Source organism: Astatotilapia calliptera, chromosome 7 (assembly GCF_900246225.1).
Source record: "Astatotilapia calliptera chromosome 7, fAstCal1.2, whole genome shotgun sequence".
Classification (NCBI taxonomy): domain Eukaryota; kingdom Metazoa; phylum Chordata; class Actinopteri; order Cichliformes; family Cichlidae; genus Astatotilapia; species Astatotilapia calliptera.
In genome coordinates, this window is record NC_039308.1 from 29,518,807 (window position 1) to 29,540,014 (window position 21,208).

The 21,208-nt window shown below is 37.7% G+C and overlaps 1 protein-coding gene across 3 annotated transcripts in view; it reads left to right on the plus strand.

Annotated features, from left to right (window-relative positions):
- musk (muscle, skeletal, receptor tyrosine kinase) overlaps positions 1 to 21,208 on the plus strand; it is a 31,702-nt gene that overhangs the window by 3,903 nt on the left and 6,591 nt on the right. Inside the window, exons 2-15 of one of the 3 annotated variants that reach the window (XM_026174244.1) lie at positions 1,989 to 2,115; positions 2,272 to 2,423; positions 2,575 to 2,702; positions 3,006 to 3,147; positions 3,229 to 3,353; positions 6,632 to 6,794; positions 7,339 to 7,345; positions 9,899 to 10,162; positions 13,270 to 13,463; positions 14,990 to 15,013; positions 15,169 to 15,257; positions 19,506 to 19,680; positions 19,893 to 20,079; positions 20,176 to 20,370. In XM_026174244.1, coding sequence (XP_026030029.1) covers positions 1,989 to 2,115; positions 2,272 to 2,423; positions 2,575 to 2,702; positions 3,006 to 3,147; positions 3,229 to 3,353; positions 6,632 to 6,794; positions 7,339 to 7,345; positions 9,899 to 10,162; positions 13,270 to 13,463; positions 14,990 to 15,013; positions 15,169 to 15,257; positions 19,506 to 19,680; positions 19,893 to 20,079; positions 20,176 to 20,370 — 1,972 coding nt within the window. Of the gene's footprint in view, positions 1 to 1,988; positions 2,116 to 2,271; positions 2,424 to 2,574; positions 2,703 to 3,005; positions 3,148 to 3,228; positions 3,354 to 6,631; positions 6,795 to 7,335; positions 7,346 to 9,898; positions 10,163 to 13,269; positions 13,464 to 14,989; positions 15,014 to 15,168; positions 15,258 to 19,505; positions 19,681 to 19,892; positions 20,080 to 20,175; positions 20,371 to 21,208 lie in introns of all 3 variants that reach the window. The other 2 variants (XM_026174243.1, XM_026174245.1) reach the window with 2 other exon arrangements.

Sequence of the window (21,208 nt, forward strand, 5' to 3'; positions counted from 1 at the left end):
AGACCATGTGCTGAAATCAGATAGTGGAGAACATTGGGTGCTGTGGGGATAAAGGCTTTCCTTGAATGTTAAGTTTCTCTGTTGCCTTTGCTTTAACCTCACCCGACTAACAGCAACCCTCTAAACACTAGATAAAGTTCAGCTTCTATACTGGTCTCTCCTTTTGTGCTATCCTCCCTTCCTCGTCTTAATCCTCCAAAACTAACCAAATCCTAAATGTTAATTCTGACAATAAACATGCTTCTTCTTTTTCTTTCGTTATCTCAAGGTCAAATTCTTCTGCTTACTCAGGTCAAAACTGTGACAAAGCACAAAACCTCTGACCCTGTCTCATTAGTCAGCAGTGTTAGCTGGATCCTCACTGACTAAAACAGATGACTCAGTCCAACAGAAGAATGCCAAGAATGTCAAATAATTTAGCTAAAAAGATGCAGCTGTTGAGACCTCCTTATCACTTATTATAATGTACTTGAATCATTATATTGCATGCTGAAATAAATGTAAAAAAAGAAAAGAAAAGTGTACAGACTGTGAAATGTCCAATATCTATTTTTGTCTATCAACAGGGCTCCTTATAAAATATGAAAGCTTTTGTAATAGTATTTTAGATTTCTAGACATAGTTTACTTATACGGTATCTAATGACTAACTAATAACTGCCAATATAATTCTAAAATTGCAGTCACCTATAAATGAAAAAATAATTAATTCAAGTTTTGTAGCTTCTGCACCCAAAATCACAGCAAATACAATGTACTATCCTTTAGGGCTGCCACGATTTGTCGACTAGTCACGATTACGTCGACTATCAAAATCGTCGACGACTGATTTAATAGTCGACTTGTCGTTTGAAGCTTTGTAAGATCGCAAAAGACGCAGGAATAATAGCAGGATTTAAGAGTGTAATAACGGACTGAAACAGAAGATGGCAGCACAGCATGTACAAGGATGCCAGCTGCCGTTAAACCCCGAAGAAGAAGAAGCAGCTGTGTCCCAGAATTCATAGCGCGGCCCAGCTTAGTTTCCAACAATGGCGGTAGCTAGTTAGTTTTAATATTACTCTTATTATTCTTTCTGGGTCACAAAATAAACGTTTAACATATTTTCAGGCGAGAATGTAGCTGTGTAAACCTCAAATATCGGCTCAGTTTATCAGGACACCACATATTTTCAAAAGCGCTCCGACGTTTTCGGAGACGTCTGTTACCCACTAGCTCGATAGCTAGCCGGGGGCTAGGTCACTAGCGCCGTGAGAACACCGGACTCCCGGCAAATTGTTTTCAAACCCACCGCCGTCTTTCGTGACTCAGGTTAAATATATATGAGTCACTTAGATAACTTAAAAATGTTGTTGTTTGGTTTTTTTTTTTTTTTTTTGTATTTTATTTGTTCCTGAGTAAATCGGTTTGGCTGAGATTAAAGTTATAGTTTTTACACAGCTGAATAAACGTCAAGCAGACAGCTGATTATCAGAAGTGTGAGATGCTGGAGAATATACTCTGGTGTCCTGTTATATTTTAGATAGCAAGGAGTTTATTAAACTTTACCGAAACAATCTGCAAATTTCATTAAAATTGAATAAACTATCATCTTGTCTTTATTTTTAGTTAGCACCTTAAAAGCTTAAAGCTGTAAGCTAATGATAGTTATATAAGAGCAGATGCTGCTGGTGCAATAAGCTGTAGTTTTATGTCCAGTGGATGATGATCTGATTAGTCGACTAATCGCATAAATAATCGGTGACTAGTCGACTATCAAAATAATCGTTTGTGGCAGCCCTACTATCCTTACAGTTCTTCATTGAGGCTTTAAGGGTAATAACATATAACCAATAAACATTTAACAGTGTATTATGTAGCATAAAACATAATTCAGCGCACTATGTTTATGTATTAACTCAAACACAAACTGCTGCAACTACAACAATAAATAACTTACATATATAAAGAAAAATCTTGATTTTTTTCCTTTGGATCTTTTTTTCGTAGCACCTCGTATCATCACATTATTAGAGACAGTGGACGTTCTACTGGATCACAATGCCACCTTCATCTGTGAGGTGGAGTCACACCCCCCTGCTGAGATCACCTGGACCAAAAATAATCACCAAATTATGTAAGTTTACAGCTTTATTTAAACTACAACAGTGAACTTAATTTTGATCCAGTTTAGAGTTAGGTTGGGGCTGTAGTCTAACCCAGGAGTATTACATATAGAACACATATCCAGTGATCACTTCTTTGCTTTGCACTGTCCTTTTTGTCCCATTAGGTACTATGACACACGGTACCTTACCAAGGAAAAGGGTCAGATGTTAATCATCCCACATGTAAGAGAGTCAGACAATGGGGAGTATTGTTGCCTTGCCAGTAATGGCATTGGAGAACCTGCCAAGAGCTGTGGAGCGCTTCAGCTAAAGATGAGTATGTTTACTTTTTTCCAAGGATGTATGACTGGAGTTTGAGCGAATCTGATCATTAGTTCACATTTTTGAAAAAAATAACTAATACCAAGGCATCATTAAAAGAACACATTCCAAGCCACTGTTCTATGTCTTGTTGGTTTCGTCATCAGAGCCACAGATCAAAAGGCATCCCACCAATCTAACACTACTGGTAGAATCCAAAGCAGTGTTGCCCTGTGTTACCCTTGGCAACCCTAAACCAGATGTCACGTGGCTCAAAGATGATGAGCTTATCAAGGTACAGTTGCTGCAAGTTTTCTAGGTAAAATACATGCAGTTCACTGACTTATGGAGTTAATAATAACTGTCTGAGAGTACCATATACTCATGAGTAATTCATTTTTTTTCACTATTTGACCAGAACTGCAAATAGCTGGATAGTTTTCAGGTTTTCAAAACTGCAAGACATTACTTGAAAAGGAAAGTTATTCTGTTTTTCAGTTTGCTTTCTTGCGTCTCATAGCCTGTGTTGACAAATAGTTGGTAATAAATAATGCTAATATATCATTTCTATTTTTAAAACAAACAATAACTCTTCCAGGTCAATGACCGTGTTACTATTCTCGACTATGGGGCATTGAAAATTCATAACATACAGAAAGAGGATGCAGGACAGTACCGCTGTGTGGCCAGGAATAGCTTTGGTTTGGCCTTTTCAAAGCCTGTCACCATAGAAGTACAAGGTATGTATTTTAATGTAAGCTGTAGCTTGCAGTAAAACCATGTGTGTTTTCTACGCTATTGTTGTTTGTGTGTGCCCTCAGCTCCAGCACGAATCTTGCGGGTTCCAAAGGACAAAAGGGTGGCGTATGGCAGCCAGATTTCCCTAGAATGTAATGCCACTGGAAATCCAGTCCCAACCATTACCTGGCTGGAAAACGGGAATACTGTGAGTACTCAACTTGTGTGTGTGTGTTTGTGGGTACCTGTACAGCTGCTGATGCTGATATTTTTATAATATATACTGATTTTTTAACAAAAAAAATAGAATTTAATCAAAATATCCAGCCAGCTATACATATCCATTCCTTGGCCTCTGTGTGATCCTACCAGGAATATGCTTGTCTCCCCCACAGTGGTTGCAACAGTGGTTGAATTTGGCTCAAATGTCAGTCACACACTGCCAACATAAGAGAAATTCTAGCACGTAGCTAAAATAGTGACACATTGTCAGCTGCATAGCTGTACATAATGGGAAAGCGGCAACAATAATTGATTAAATGTCCAAGCTGTCATGTAAGAGAGAGTGATGTTATGATTACAATTTGTATTCATTATAACCCCATATCAAAAGCAAATTAATAGTTTATTTTCTGCTGTAGGCATAGATATAGAACTACACAAATACTTATTGTCTAAATCCAACACATTATCATTACCCACTTTTTTGACTATAGCTAAAGAGATGACAGTTCACTGGGTAAATGCAAATGCTTACAAGGCACTCTTGGAAACAAATCCGTCCATTGGTTTCAGTTCTCCAGTAAGAATTATAGTATCCAAGTGGGCTTGCCACTTGGATACTATAATACATTTTAATACTATAATATTATGGGGCGATCGTGGCTCAAGAGTTGGGAGTTCGCCTTGTAATCAGAAGGTTGCTGGTTCGAGCCCCTGGCTTGGACAGTCTTGGTCGTTGTGTCCTTGGGCAAGACACTTCACCCGTTGCCTACTGGTGGTGGTCAGAGGGCCCGGTGGCGCCAGTGTCCGGCAGCCTCGCCTCTGTCAGTGCGCCCCAGGGTGGCTGTGGCTACAATGTAGCTTGCCATCACCAGTGTGTGAATGTATGTGTGGATGACTGGATGTGTAAAGCGCTTTGGGGTCCTTAGGGACTAGTAAAGCGCTATATAAATACAGGCCATTTTTTTTCTCTTTTTAGACAAGCTTGCTTGTGTGTAGCTCTGCAAAATAGAAGCGGTTTTATTGATATATGTCCATCTGCTAATGACTGAGTAAATGACACAAAAGTAAAAGGAGTACTGTTTAAAGTTTGCAGCTGGGCCTTATTATCACTACACTAGCAAAAAAAACAACAATACCAAAACCAAACAAAAATACACCCTTACACTGGAAAGCTAAAAAAACATGGTACTGCTATATTAAGCAGCTACTTCTGCTACTCCTGTACATAAAACAACGAATGATTTAGTAAGAAACTGAACACAAGCTATACTTTAAAGATCAACACTAAATGTGGGTACCTAAGGGTACCCGCAGGTCTGAATATTTTTGTCTTGGCTGTCATACACAATATTCTATGGTTATAAAAGCAACTGTCCATTATACAGTTTGAGTGAACATAAGGATTCCTCCTTGTTTTGGGGTTGTTGTTTTTTCTTTATCAGAAATGAAATCAGTTAGAGACTGTGCAAAGTAAAAAATTAACATTTAACTTACAATTTTTGAACATATACTAAAGTAGCTTCCACCTTTTCTTTGAGCTTTGCCCGAGACCTACTCATACAGGGAAAAATTTATTTGTGCAATCTTTGTACATGTAGCAACAAAATAATTAGTCATGAAGCAGAGTGAGCATTAGCAAATATACAAACCAGACCTTACCTGAGATTGTATGCATATATATGTAAAATTACACATTTAACCTTTGCTGACTTTATCTGTCTCTTTCACGCACGCACGCACACGCACACACACACACACACACACACACACACAGACATTTAATGGCTTTGAGATCACAGCAAAGGAATTATCATCATGGTGACAGAGGATTGAAGAGATGATCTTGCATTTAGCTTATAATACACTCTGTTAATTAAATTTTTCATATTTATTTCCTATCTTATTCATAGCCTTTTCCTTTTTTGTTTTCTTTAGGTCACGAGCAGTTGTCCAAGCATTTCACTACATATCGTACTGTGTATGACTGTGTACGTGACAAATAAAAAATTTGAATTTGAATTTATTAGTGTTAATTGTTTTGTTTTTTTTTAGTGTGAGAGGGGTATTGAAAGATGGGGTTGTTTTTTAAGGTTTTTAAGGGGTCGGAACCTTAAAATGCATGAAATTCAAATTGGAACAATGCAAACTTGAACGTGTATGTGACCACCTTTAAAACAGGGCTTTTTTTCATCAGGCAGCAGACATTTCTTAAACATGCTGTTGCGGTCGACATATACCACATAATGTCTGGGTATTTAATAGTCTTGGGTGCTAGCTACAAAGTGATTACATGCTCTTAATGCCTGTAAATACTATGTGTGGGCATGTGCTGATTAAAATGACTGTGAGAGTTGTTTTTCTGGCAGCTTGGTATGGTCATTAATTTCAGTGGATGGATGGATGGAGCTTGTCCTAAAAGCAGGCGGTGTCAGACGCAGTTTCAAATATAGACATAGCCGCTTAATAGCACCTCTCACATACACTCACATGCTCACACTTTAGAGGTCCTCACATATCATTTATAAATATATAAGTACATACATGAATCATCTAAAAACAACAGATACATTTTATCTGGCTAGATTTACAATGTGTGAACACTTTGGGAATTTCAAATCTGTTAAAATAATACAAGTGGTTATATCGGTGCCAGACACGTACTGAATGCATTTCATTTTATGAGCTTAACACAAAGGCTATAATGATCAGCGTATGAGGAGTTTACACACAATTATTTTTTTTAACTAACCAGTTTTACTCAGACCACTATCAAATATCAAATGACCAAAGTGTCAATAAGAAAAACATCTTGTAGTAATCTGTTATTACTCTTATTATTAGTAGTTTTATATAAAGTCTAGATTCTAATTTAAGATATATAAGTTTCAGTATTTATCAATATTTTATATAAATGTTTAATAAAATATGTAATATTATATATAAATAAACTGTCATGCAGCACCCTGTATTATATAAATTATTGTTAAAATTCACCTCCCATGCAGCAGTTATGAACAGGAAAGCTAGGCAGACAAAGCAAAACCTGATATTTATGTTTAATTCAGCAGAGGACTCAATTCAGCCTCAAGTGGCCATTCCAGGTAGTGCAGTTATTTTTTCCAGCTCTGTCATTTAAGCTTAGGATGCTCTCACAGAAAGTCTTCATGAATCTCTGCACTGTTATATGCAAATTGCTCATTGCATGTATATGACTGATTTTTACAACTTTGATCTTTTTGTCTCAATTTCATTTTCCTCCAGATCTCCGGAGCCTCAGTAGAGGAGACATTAGTGGGAGAGGTGATACTCTCTGTTCTTAAGGTGACGGTGACTAAGCCAGCCCTATATACGTGCCTGGCTTCCAACAGACACAATGCTGGAGCCAACACTGTCAAAGCAACTGCAAAAGTCACTGTTGCAGGTGGCAAGTTTTGATTTCCAGCTTATACTATGGTGTTACATGTTTCAAATTTGCTGCAGCCTGCTGCTATATTAGAGAAAAAATGTCTGCTTTCTATTTAGCTTCTATCTCTGTGTTTATTGTTACTGTCAGTACTACCTGCTGTTATGCTAGCTGCCAGTTATATTGGTTGTGCTTTGTGTGGTTTCAGCTGTTTGTTGCCTACCCCATTTGGTTACTACTCCTCAAACAAAGCCACTCCTTCACACACACACACACACACACACACACACACACACACACACACACACACACACACACACACACACACACACACACACACCTGTTCCCCAACAGAACACACTGCCCTTCCACCTGGTTGCCCCTCAGTCTCTCCACAGTTAGTGATGACTTGCAGAGAGTAACATCATGGTTGTTTTTCTCATCCTGCTAGGACTATTTTTCATCTATCAACCATTTCTCATCACTCTGTCTCTCATCTTTTTCCCTCTTCTTCTACTTGCTCCTATTCATCCCGTGTACTCTGGATACTGCCACTTCCCAGTAGAGTGGAGGTAAGAGAAAAGATATGTGCCAGATTTGTGTGAAGTTGTCTAAGCTTTGTTTCTTTTGTTACTTCTTTTTGTATATATTACATTTGAATTGATTATAGAAAATGTTTCAGCTCATTTGACCCATGTTGAATCAGAATAATTTCACAGTACATTGCCTGCCACTATTTTTTTTAAAGTAAGCACCATAAAGGTCTCTGTGTTGCTGCTTCTATTCATTTTCCTGAACATGCCCGTATGCCAAGAAGAGAGTGGGTCTCTCAATCACCCATATGGTGTGAGTTGAATTTGAACTGTTCTGAACCTTAACACAGCTGCTGTTGCCACATCTGGACTATGTAACTGTGAAGATGGAGAGAAAGAGGGAGACAAGATGCACATAGAAGGAAGCAGAAAGAACGAGACTAAAATAGAAATAAAATAAGGAAAATAAAATGTTGGCCTCAGGGTCCTTGATGAAAAATGAAGTACATTAAGGATAGAGGGCTGTAGGTCACAGAAAGGCAGGTTTAACCCTTTAGAGCCGATCGGAGCGGGAACGCTCTGTTATGCGTAACTATTTTTAAATCCCGGTAGCACTGCAACCACGTAAGCTAGCGCAAAAAATTTTTTTGCATATGAAACCGGAGGAGTTGTACTTACATATTGTGCCATCAGCTTGTCCTAGGTCACGGTTTCCTTCCACATAAAGCTTTGCAAAAACTGCATAAAAAGCGCTTGCAGGAACAAAAACATAATATTCCAGAAACACGCTTTGCCGGTCCGATCAGCTGTTCAAAACACTTCCTACGTTGGAATAGACGTCAGCGCGAACTTTTGCATTTCCGCCATTACCTGGCCGAAAACGGAAGTGACGTCATTTTCGCGGAAATGTAGTCTTTTTTGCGATCAGGGCCTCAGGGCCTATACTGCTCTTTTTAAAAGTTATCTTTGACTTTATGACTTTCTGTGTCGTTTCTGGGATGCTTAGGACTCATATTGCACTGCTGGAAATAGTTTATTTTGGTGCATATGCTGCTTTTTTGCAAATTTGCAGTATAATATTTATTTTCGTTTTTCCTGCAGTGTATAAAAATTGGTGTATTTCAAAAATAAAACTATGAAGACACTCAAAATAAATTTCCTGTGGTGGGAAACTATTTTGTGCAACTTTTTTGTATTTACAGTTTTGAAGGATAAGCCTCTTAAATTTCTCTAACTACAAATATATGTTAAAAAATCAAAAACGATTTTCTATTTTTTTGTAGTTTATTGCACTTTTTTGCAATTTATGTAATTACTATGCACTTAATGAATACATATTATTAAAATCTGGGCTATAATGGTTGTATTGATGTTTAATGGCTGCATTTATCTTGATCACTTGTGACCACATCTGGACTAGATGCACAGAGATCTGGTGAGGAAGAAAGAGAAAAAAGAAAGAAAGAAAAGAGTGAATTGATAGATTTACAGGGCACCTTTGAGTTTGATAGTTTGGCTTGAACTCTGCTGAAGCACCAACCTCCCCAAGAGGGAACATCTGGAGTCTGTAAGAGAATGCAGACAGGCCGCAGTGATGCTGGAGTGAAGGTTATCAGAGTACATGCTGTCAGAAACACAGCAGTGTGGAGCAGACAGAGATAAATGTGGATCATAGCAATGCTTGAGGACTAACAGATGAGAAAGCATTAAGAAAAGGAGGCAAACAGGGTGAAAGAGGAATACAGGGACTTTGTCCCACAAACATTCATGTTTATGCAAAATAGGTATGACTGAGCTCCAGCAAGGAAGTTGAACAGACAGGATGCAATCTCACTTAAACTTTCTCCAACCTGTTTCATGATCAACATCTGGATGATGTTAAAGAAGATATTTCAAGTGAAAGATGATTTCTTTTTACTTTTTAGTGGACACTTGCTATAAGCCAAGACAGTAAAAACAGACCACTCTCTGTACTTTTAGTCTGCAACTCTTACTGGTTTTCTTTTCAATGATTTTGTTAAATTAAAATATGCAAATAACAAATACCTAAATTACACAAAGAAATATTACTAGAAAACGGTATGGAATATGGTCAAACTCCAGTTTTTGCTTCATGACTGAATCACACAAGGCATCTTTTCTATTAGAAATAACATGCCATCCCAAATACATATTAATGAATTAGGCACTAAAGTTACTTTCGCAAGTCCCTGTTCTTAGTTAGGTTTAGGCTCTTAAATCTGTTTGATGATGTGGTATTCGATGATTAGTAAAGGATCATGGTTATCGTCACTCCCCATAACGGTAGATGTTGAAAAATGGTGATTTGGGAGTGATCTCATGTGTTATAAACCTTTTCATCACATACTGCTAGGAGAGAAGGGATATCTTAGATATGTAGGAGATTTGAAAAAAGCAAAAAAAAAAACGCCCCAAAAAAATTTACTCCCCAGGAATTAGTATGGTAGAGATGTGTTAGATAACACGCCTACAGTGGAGCTGTATAGAAATAAAAAAAAAGCATTAGAACTATTTTGTTGTGATTTTGCCTTTAATTTGCCAAATGTTTGTATGTGTGTCTCCTTTAAACAGACTTTATAAGGGGATCGCAGGCTACTGCAGTGCATATCGTGGAGATGTTTGCCGCACAATATTGCACGACGATTTGCTGGTTTTCTTTAACTCGTCCTTCTCAAACCCCGAGGACACGCAGGAGTACTTTCTTCAGAGCTGGTGGGCAGAGGTAGAAGGGCTCAGTGGGGTGTGCAGTCCTGCATTACGCTCATTGCTCTGCCACGCTTCCTTTCCTGACTGCAACCCATCAGGGCTAGGACCTGCACCAAAACCTGTCTGCAGGTAGTATTGTTCTCCGAGGTCTACCTTTCTCTTTGTTTTTGCACAGTGTAGAAATAAAACTGAATGGGTTGATATAAGTTGTGCACAACATATGGTTGTATAGAAGGCCAGGAGTGCTGAAAGAAAAACATAAATAAATATTTGATTAAATGTCTCATTAATTAATTAAAATTGGAAATACATGTATACATAAAAAAATCAAATTTAATTATGTAAATATGTCATCAATTGTTGACAACATATTTAATTATTTTATGGTTCCTGTGTTGCAGTGTATCTTATCTGTAACTGTCACTGAAGCTCAACCATAGGCCCTAATATTTGGTGGGTTACCATAGAAAATGAATCTAGACAGACTGATCCCAGATAATGGTGATAATATTAGTTAGGAAGTAGTTAGCTTGATTTGTTTTTGGAAAAAATAAAGACTATCTCTGAAAATGCTCCAATGTTTTCAACCTCCACTGACCCTCTGAGTGAAGGGTAGTAGTGATGGGATTTCCGGCTCTTTTTAGAGAACCGGCTCTTTCGGCTCGGCTCACTAAAAAGAGCCGGCTCTTTCGGCTCCGAACCGCCTCTTCAGGTTGTTTTGTTGCTTTAATTAATTTATTATTAACAATAATATAAAATTATGCACAAAAGGAATTACTAATGTAAAAAAAAAAGTGGTTTTATTTATATAAATGTATATGGTGGCCCCTAGAGACAAAGCAAGTACAAACTCCAAAAAGCACGTACAAATTCCAAAACACATTTCTAGCATTAACTGAACTTCCAAAACAAAGCTACCTAGATCACTTAAATTACACAATTGAAAGCATATGTGTATTGTTTGTGTATTTATATACAAGCACTCATATATATTCAAATAATAAAAAAAAAAAGTTCATTTACCTGTTATTACCACACACGAAATCCGGTCGTTGGTACTTGCTGGCTTGTGTAGCCACTAGGTAACAAAAGCTCAACACTGCGCCCAGCATCCTGGAGCACTTCTGTTGTCTTTTATACGTGTTTTGGAGTTTTTACGTGCTTCTGAGTTTTTACGTGTTTTGGAGTTAGTACGTGCTTTGTCTTTAGGGGCCACTGTAAATATACTTTTATTTATTCACTCCACATAAAATGTAATAAATAAATCATATAATACAAAAACCAACTAGTCACAGTTCAACTTTAAACTATTTAAATTTTCAGCTTTTTCCTTTTAAACAAATTTAAAGTGAAACAACACAAAACACTGCAAACCACAACACAATTAAATATAAATTAAAATATGAAAACAAAAAGAAGATGCACATTCTCTGTCATATGGGCCTGCATAAATAAACTTTCTGAATCCTTTATCATCTGCAACTGAAAATAGCTGTGGATGATTACTATACCTTTCTAATGTGACATTGTGGTCCCTGGCTCTCTTTCTCTCTCTGTCCCTCCCGTTCTGTTCCTGTGCTACTGAGTGTAACTACCGCCCCTCCCCCCTCTGCCTAGCACAAAGTACAAGGCTCGCGTGCAGAGTGAAGCAGAAAAAAAGTGCGAGAGAGAGGGAGAGGGTGAGAGAAAGAAAAAAAACCCCACGGCTTGCTATAAGGAGCCGGATCGTGTGGTTCACGTCAAAGACCCAGCTCTAAGAGCCATTTCGTTCGCGACCGACACGTCACTAACGGGTAGCATAATTCACTTCTAAAGTCTAACAATGCTTGTCTTGTTTTTGGTTTAAATTGGTGTTTTATTTATTTTAAAGCAAATTGGTTAGGCTAACATTAAAATTAAGCTTCATAACTTTATAGTTTTAGTGAACTTTAAATCAAATCAAATCACTTTTATTGTCACATCACATGTGCAGGTACATTGGTACAGCACATGTGAGTGAAATTCTTGTGTGCGAGCTTCACAAGCAACAGAGTTGTGCAAAATACAATAATGTAAACAAGCAAAATACAAGAATTGGCTACATCTGAAACTAATAAATATATGTACAATATATAATAGTATATGCATTTCTGGATGTGTATACTAAATATTTTTCTACACGTGTGTGTGTGTGTGTGTGTGTGTGTACACATATTTTACAAATTAAATAGAGTAAACAATAAATAAAATATATAAAAATATACAGAGTTGAGACATGTGCAAAACAGTGGCATTACTGTACAGTATGGAGTGCATAATGTTAAAGTTCCAGTAGTGAAGGTGAGGTGTCTATGACGTGTTCAGCAGTCTGATGGCCTGGTGGAAGAAGCTGTCTCTCAGTCTGCTGGTACGGGACCGGATGCTGCAGAACCTCCTTCCTGATGGAAGTAGTCTGAACAGTTTATGGCTGGGGTGACTGGAGTCCTTGATGATCCTCCCCGCTTTCCTCAGGCACCGCTTCCTGTAGATGTCTTGGAGGGAGGGAAGCTCACCTCCAATTATCCGTTCAGAGCACCGCACTACTTGCTGGAGAGCTTTGCAGTTGTAGGCGGTTGTAGTTGTAATGTCTCATTTTCAGTATATTTTGAATACTCATTATCTCATTATCTCATCTTTATTTCAAGATGTTCAGATGAGTTGGAACAACTTATTTTTAATTTAAAATAAAAATTTTAATATGAGGACACAAGCATTTTCACCAGGATCTGGACTAGCATAACGGTGACTGATCTCAAGCGAGCTCCAGAAATGATAAATTTTTCTATATTTAATATTTAATCAACTAAATTCCGAACATGAGCTGTCTGTTTTGAAAGTTTTGAAAAAGCCTGCTAGAGTAAAAATAAATAAATTAATAAACTAACATTAACAAGTGATATACATCTTTTTTTCAGTAAGAGTTATACATACATGCATGATGGTTTTAAGAAAGAGCTGCTTAACAGTCTGTTGATTAAACAGTAATATTTAATTTAATTTAATATACTGCTGTACAGTTCTCAATCACTTTTAAAAAAATCAGTTTACTTATTTCAAATTCTCATTACTTAATGATGCATAATTAATTAGTATTATTAGTATAAGTATTTATTTATTTCAGTTTGGCACTTTTGGCCCTCCACAGATTTGGACCCATTCAGATTTATTAAACAAAAGAAAGAATCACTGAATCTGATACACCTTTTCTTCATAAACAGAGAACACTGCCTGGCAGTGAAGGAGCTGTACTGCCATAAGGCGTGGCTGATATTAGAAGGCAGCAGTTCAGTCCAGTCTGGACTCTTCAGCTCTCTCACCGGGTCCCAGGCTCCCGTTTCACTGCTGCCAAAATGTCAGACCTTACCAAGTCTTTACACAGACCCTGATGGTTGTACATATGTTCCTTTTGCAGGTAAGACAACCTGAAGTGAAGTTTAATTAGTTTGTTGAACCACTTTAGTTGTAAAAATTGTTAGTTTGGTAGTTGTAAAATAAGTTGGGCAAAGACTAACGTATTTAAGAGCAAACTGACCTTGTGTTCTCTTGCACAAGTCTGTTAAATTAAAGATTTTTTTGTTTTTGTTTTTTAAAAAGAACATTGACTTCTGCTTTCATTAAACTAAAAAAAAAAAAAGTAGCTATGAAAAGTAAGTGAAGCATTATGTAAAAGAAAGTTGGCTGGGTACAGCTGTGTGTGCTAAGGGCCAAATAAAGCATGGTCTGCTACACTGCAGGTCATTGATACTGATGAGGTCATTAAGAGGGTTTGTCTGAATTGAGCCAAAATATATAGCTGCAGGTGTGTGTATCTCTGTGTTTGTGTGTTTCAGTGAATCAGTACTGATCTTCTGGTTCAAATGACTTCATAGTAGGGCTGCCACAATTAGTCGACTAGTCACGATTACATCGACTATCAAAATCGTCGACGACTGATTTAATAGTCGACGCGTCGTTTGAAGCTTTGTAAGATCCCAAAAGACGCAGGAATAAGTAGTAGGATTTAAGAGTGTAATAACGGACTGAAACAGAAAATGGCAGCACTGCATGTACAAGGATGCCAGCTGCCGTTAAACCCCGAAGAAGAAGAAGTAGCTGTGTCCCAGAATTCATAGCGCAGCCCAGCTCAGTTTCCAACAATGGCGACAGCTAGTTAGGTTTAATATTACTCTTATTATTCTTTCTGGGTCACAAAATAAACGTTTAACATATTTCCAGACGAGAATGTAGTTGTGTAAACTTCAAATATCTGCTTGGTTTATCAAGAAACCACATATTTTCAAAAGCACTCTGACGTTTTTGGAGACGTCTGTTACCCACTAGCTCGATAGCTAGCCGGGGGTCAAGGCTCACTAGAGCTGGTGAGAACACCGGACTCCCGGCAAAACGTTTTCAAACCCACCGCCGTCTTTCGCTACTCAGGTTAAATATATATAAGTCACTTAGATAACTTAAACATGTTATTGTTTGGCTTTTTTTAGTATTTTATTTGTTCCTGAGTAAATCGGTTTGGCTGAGATTAAAGTTATCGTTTTTACACAGCTGAGCAGACAACTGATTATCAGAAGTGTGAGATGCTTGAGAATATACTCCGGTGTCCTGTTATATTTTAGATAGCAAGGAGTTTATTAAACTTCACCGAAACAATCTGCAGATTTCATTAAAATTTAATAAACTATCATCTTGTCTTTATTTTTAGTTAGCACATACCTTAAACACTTAAAGCTGTAAGCTAATGATAGTTATATAAGAGCAGATGCTGCTGGTGCAATAAGCTGTACGTTTTACGTCCAACGGATGCATGATCTGATTAGTTGACTAATCGCAAAAATAATCGGTGACAACTTGACTATCAAAATGATCGTTTGTGGCAGCCCTACTTCATAGTTCCTCTTCTTCTCAATATTTAGATTAATTTTTCTTAATCTTTTCTACATTCAGACATCAAGAAAGATCTAATTACAAGTAAGTACAAAATTTTTTCAGTACATCACAATGAATTTGTTTCTAGCTGCCATAATTAGTCCAATGCAAAAATGAATTACTCTATTATTTTAAAAAGTAATTGCTACAGTTAACATTGTTATCTTACGGTAAACTGTTCTGTTTGACATCAACAGGAACATGTTACAATGACCGAGGTTATTTCTACCAGGGTAGTGTGAATGTAACCAGGTCTGGGACACCATGTCAACCATGGAACCAACAGGTATTGTTGTCTTTGGGTACATTTGCGTAAACGTTCCTAGAGCTACAAAACTACTTAGATATTTTATAACTAAAGTATAAAACCAGCAAAAGTATGAAATAACCACATGTAATCAAAAAACAGGACACACTTGAGTGTTTTCAGCTGATTTTAACCAAGAAAAGATGCTTCACTGATATTTTGAGTGTGTGTGTGTTTTAGGTTTTATGTATGTTCAGTTTTATATTAAAACATTCCTTTCCCTTACTCAGAAGCAGAAAAGCATACAAAAATGCTTACATGTGCAAACAACAGCAAATACAGCATCACACAAATGTGTTAATCACACACACACACACACACCCACACACGCACGCACTCTTCCTGTAGCCCAAAAGCCCCTTTATGTTTTTATGGCTTTGCTCAGTGAGAGGGTCTGTTTGGGTGAACTGTTACTACTCTCCCGTGCAGTGTGTGTGTGTGTGTGTGTGTGTGTGTGTGTGTGTGTGTGTGTGTGTGTGTGCCAGGTCAGCAGAGAGGGAGGGACTCATTATGTCACATCCTGCCTCTGGAAGCAATTAGCTCTCACACGCATATGTTCCACATGCTCCGTCACTAAAACACACGCACACACACACCCACTCCCACTTCAGCATATTGGATTTGCTCACGCACATATACTCTACTATCTGCTAACTGCGAAAAAGCTTGCTTTCTAATGCAGTTCTCAAATGTTAGTACTTACACTTATGTTTACTACTGAACTGTTGTTGTTTTATTCTTCGTAAACACCCCAAACTATGTGTGCATAAGACCACATGAAGAAAACATATGAATACCACATTTAACCGTGTCTGATGTAAACAAGTAAACATAAACACATAGGTTCGGTTTTGTATTCTACAAGAATTATATTCAGTTCAACCATCTTCACTCTTAAAACCAGTGACATGTTTACTGTTCTCAATACTGGATGACATTGGCCAGAGATGCTTGTGTGTCTGTGTGCATGGATTGGTTTGTGCAGAAATATAGTCACTGTATATTACATGTATTTATGGGAAAGTCAAGACTAGTACCACTATACCACTAAATGTGCAGTTATTTTAGCTTCAGAATGTTAACACCCTTTCTCTGCAAAATTGAAATGTATTTTAATTAAAGGCAGGCACTGGAAAAATTACCAAAAAAAGAAAAAAAATCCTTCTCCAGAATCCTATTGTGGTAAAGGGCTCATTTCATAAAACATTCAACAAACAAGTGTCAACTTGTAATATGAGCTCATCTTCTTTCGTGGTAAATTTCAATGTATGTCAAAAACAGAATCACGCCTGAGCTTGGTGAGAGTTATGTAGGAATAATAAGATTACCTGCACTGTATGAAGGGTGATCATTTGTGGGGGGAAAATGCAGACAATCCCGTGGAATTGAATGTTGAATACTGAAAGTAAAAAGGTGGCATTGACTGTTTTATTTTTTTTTATTTGAACTGTAAGACTTTACAAATACCCTTTAGTTTGCATCCTATCTGCTAATTTGAATTAAAATTAGCTCACTTTGCACTGTTATAGCATAGTGACAATAACAATGCACACCGTCCTTTCAATTAGAATGTTCTAATCATCTAAGCTCTATGCATGGCACTATGATAAGAACAATAGTCTATTCCACATATATGCTTATCCAGCCTTATTTTTCCTTTTCTAAGATAGTCTTGTTTAAATTCTAGATTCATTCCAGAAGATTTTTTAAAGTCTTATCTCTAAGACATTAGGGAAAATGTTAGCTCCTTTACATAGCCATTTACAACAGATTGGACTAGTGTAATTTTTTGTTTAGACATGATATTGTACAAATGAAGAAGCCTGGATTTTCCGAGTGTGTTTTTTAATACCATAATCTTGAATTGTGACCACAGACTCATCAAATTACTCATACATTTGAGAGGCAGGTCTGAATTGACATCATAAACTTCGTAAGTGTTACCGGAAAACAGAGGGCTTGGTAAGTGGTAAGTGCAGAAGCACTAAAGGGAGCAGGGCTTAGCAAACCAGTGCTGTGTGTTGTCTGCACTAGGACAATAGGATTGAAGCTATAAAGAAGACAGAGTGACATCAGGAAGTTAGGCTTTAGTCCATGCTGCTTCCAGGAAAAGACTGTTACTTTCTGATATAATGTCCTGGCTGAACATAAGTCAGAAGGTGAGCTGTTAAACATGATGGAATCATTTTGATGATTAAGCTGAAGTTCCTGGCCAGCACCAAAGCTTTCATTTCCTCCTTGTAAGCAGCATATACCACCATTATTGGGGTAATGTCTCTTGTAACAATTCTCCCAAGGCAATGTTAATGTGATTGCACAATTTTGAACTCAACAACCATTTTTTTTCAGTAGATGTTTTCAGATAGACCTTGGTGCTTGGGGATGTGTACTTTACAAGTTCATAAATTTACTTGCATCTCATTGTCATTTTATTATAGAAAATCAGACAAGATTTGTGTTAAATATAAACATCAGAGTGAAATCAGAGGGTGTTAAACTAAGAGTCACACCCAAAGTGTGATACATTATAGGGCAAAGTAGCTGTCCCATAACAAAATGACAGCCACACTGAAGTACAAGACGCAGAGTAAGGAGTTAATAAAAAAAATATAGTCTGGTTACAACAGTATGTATGGTCTGACACATCCTTTGTTTAAAGATTGGAAAGTAAGAATGGTAGGCAACTGACCAAACCACTGAGGTACATATGCCAAAGTCCATCCTTCAAAATAAAATAAAAAATTAAAAAAATGTTGTGAATTATTTTTTTAATCAGTAGCTTTCATTGCCCCCAAAATTGGGGCTTTAGCCTTTAGCCCCACCCCTTTGCTTTGTCTTCTATCTTCCACACATCAGAGAGCATATGCTTTACATAAATATTTTCATAATACAAATGATCCCTAATCAGCTCTTTGAGTTTTATAGGAAATGAGCAGAACACTGTAATGCTCCACAACATATGCTATTCTGCTTAGAATGACTTCTGTCTCATAAAAATCACATTTCCGTTCAGCACAAACATGTAAACTGTAAATGTACATGATACATGAATGGAGTAACTTTGGTGCCATTTTGTGCTGAGTCATAGAAATACTGCAGACGATGATTCACAACTTTATTGCAGGGGAAAACATTGCTAACGAACTAAACATACTATACAACACTGTCATTCTCATGGTATATATATGACTCGGCGTAAGAATCATCCATAAAATAATAACACAGTGGCCACTAATTAAACATTAAAAAGGGTCGAGTTCTCTGCAGGAAATGCAACTTGATCCACTGCTGGGGATTACTTACCAGCAGAGATCATTTGTTTATGCTCCAAAACCCCCTTTTCTGCTAGAAATCCTCTCTCTCTATGGATCTAGAGTGTTGCAGAATAGTGTTGCAAAATGCCTGCAGGAAGAAGATTGGGGAGGATGGTTGGTTGTATGAAGTGTTACACTTTGACAATGGAGGCTTGCATCCCATTTCCTGCCAAATGTCAGTGTATTATCTTGAAAGGCGATGACAAATGGCCTAACTTGTCATTCTAGTGCGAAGACCTGTTGTTTTAAGCATTCCTGGCACCAGTTAGGAATCAACCCCATGCTGTTGACTTCACACGTTCAGCTACAGCAACATGTGTTGAACCCAACATTTTCAGTTCATGTCTTCATGTCTCTTGGGATGGAGTTGGCCATTGCTCTTTTTATGATTAAAGCTCATGACATACAAGCCCACCAGATGTTCCATATTTAAGTTGGCAGTCTAGATTCCAGGAACAGTCATGCAACCCCTAATGTCCCTCACAATAGCCCATGGTTATGGAGCTGTAACCTTACTACACAGAACAGAACCTGGAAGAAATATTTGGAAGGTCATCTTAGCTTCACTTTTGATTTGAGACTCACCAGTTTTAAAAACTATCCATCCAAATCAATTCTTTCTTTCACAGAAAACTCACTAGAACTGATCCCTCAGCAAAGGTAGATTTCCTCTTTACCCCCTCGGAATACAGGGTCAGCAACAGAACAGAAAAGAGATCATGCATTACACAGACTCCAGCCCTGTACTCACAGGTTGCAAACCACGTTTATTCACCAATTAATATACTTAACCGTCCTTGTTGCAGTATGTATGTTGGTGATTTTTCTTTTTCTATTTTATTCCTCTTAGTGGGAAAGGCCTGAGAAAGTGTTTCTCTTTTTTTGATCCTTACTACTGTGCTTTATCCTGCAGGTTCCCCACCAGCACCATTTATCAGTGGATGTCATTCCAGAGTTGAAGAATTCAGGCAATCACTGCAGGAACCCAGGAGGAATCAGTGACAAGCCCTGGTGTTATACCTTAAATCCGAACATACGCTGGGAGTACTGTGCTGTTCCACAGTGTGGGGAAACAAGCATAGCATCAGGTACTGCCCTCTGCATTCAGAACTTTTTTCCCCACTTCACCTGTTTACAGTTCCTGTTTTCTTTACACTTGAAACCAACACTTCACCTACAGTAGACTAAAAGCTACCCAGTAGCCAAAACTTTGACTGCACAATCTGGATTTTAGACAACAGAGTTCTAGATTTGTCATTTTTCCAAGTTTAGTGACTTTTCCTATATCTGTGCTTTTAAGTAGTGAAGCCAGAGTCTAGAGACCCTCTCCAGACCCCTCGTTTCCCTCCCGTGACCACAACGTCATCTCCAGCTTACTCAATGTCTGTCATCGTCGTTATCCTGACTGCTCTTGCAACTGCAGTATTTCTTGCCATTATCATTCTTGGCTGCCGCAGATGGAAGAAGCAACTGAGGAATCGGAAGAGGTAAAAGAAAGATGATAAAGATGGAATATGTTTCTTTATCTAGTGTCTGTTTTTATCCTTGTAATGCTCACGCTTATATTTATTTATTTTTATTAGAAGAGTAATAGAGACCCCGATGTTGAACGCCCTTCCATCAGAGCTATTGCTCGATCGACTCCACCCTAACCCCATGTACCAGCGCGTTCCTCTGCTGCTGAACTCAAAACTGTTGGCCCTTGAGTATCCCCGAAATAATATTCAATACGTCCGAGATATCGGGGAAGGAGCCTTTGGACGAGTTTTCCAAGCCAGGTGAGAAAGAAGAGAGAACTGGGGAAATACAGCATGGACAAAAGAAGAGATGAACAAATATGATAAAAAGAGAGATTAAGGGGAAGCAAGAGTATTTCTCATCAAATGGTTAGAGATCTAAAAGGATGTTTTCTTCCAGCGCAGCACTGCTTTTGCACACTAATATTTAATATTGCCATGTCATAATCATAATCGCATCCAGGGACTAAGCTGATGATGCTGATATGTCTAAGGCAGAGGGAAAGGGCAAGGGAATGAGACAGGATTGAGAAGGATGACATGGCTAAACAAGGTCACTGGTCATTTTGAGAACTGCTGCGTCATTCACAAAGTCACAAGGCAAGCTGTTACAGGTGTCACTTTCACTGCACCCTGAGCCTGTTTACAGCATGACATGAATGTTGCAAACCTATCTCTTTAATCACACTCAATACCAGAGCTGGGTCATATTTCTAAAAAGTCATAAATCGGTCATGAGCATGAATCTAATTTTTTTAGGCTTGATAGATAGCAGTCGTCAGAAGTTTGTAGCGCTCGTTATCAGTCAGAATGTTGTAATATTGGTGTAATCTGCTTAAATTCAGATGACATACAGTGGCATGACTCCATGAAGCAAACATATAGCAGAGCCACTGAACCTATCAAGCCTCTTTGACAGTTTTTTGTAGTTTACTAAAATAACCCAAATCCAATTATTTTTTGGTTGTATTTTACAAGGTTTACTGAATACAGGATTTCACAATCACAGCTATCTATAATTGTTTGCTGTCACAGCCAAGAATTCAGGACAGCAGAAGTAAATCAGTTTAGATCTTCTCGATATAGGTTTTTCAACTTT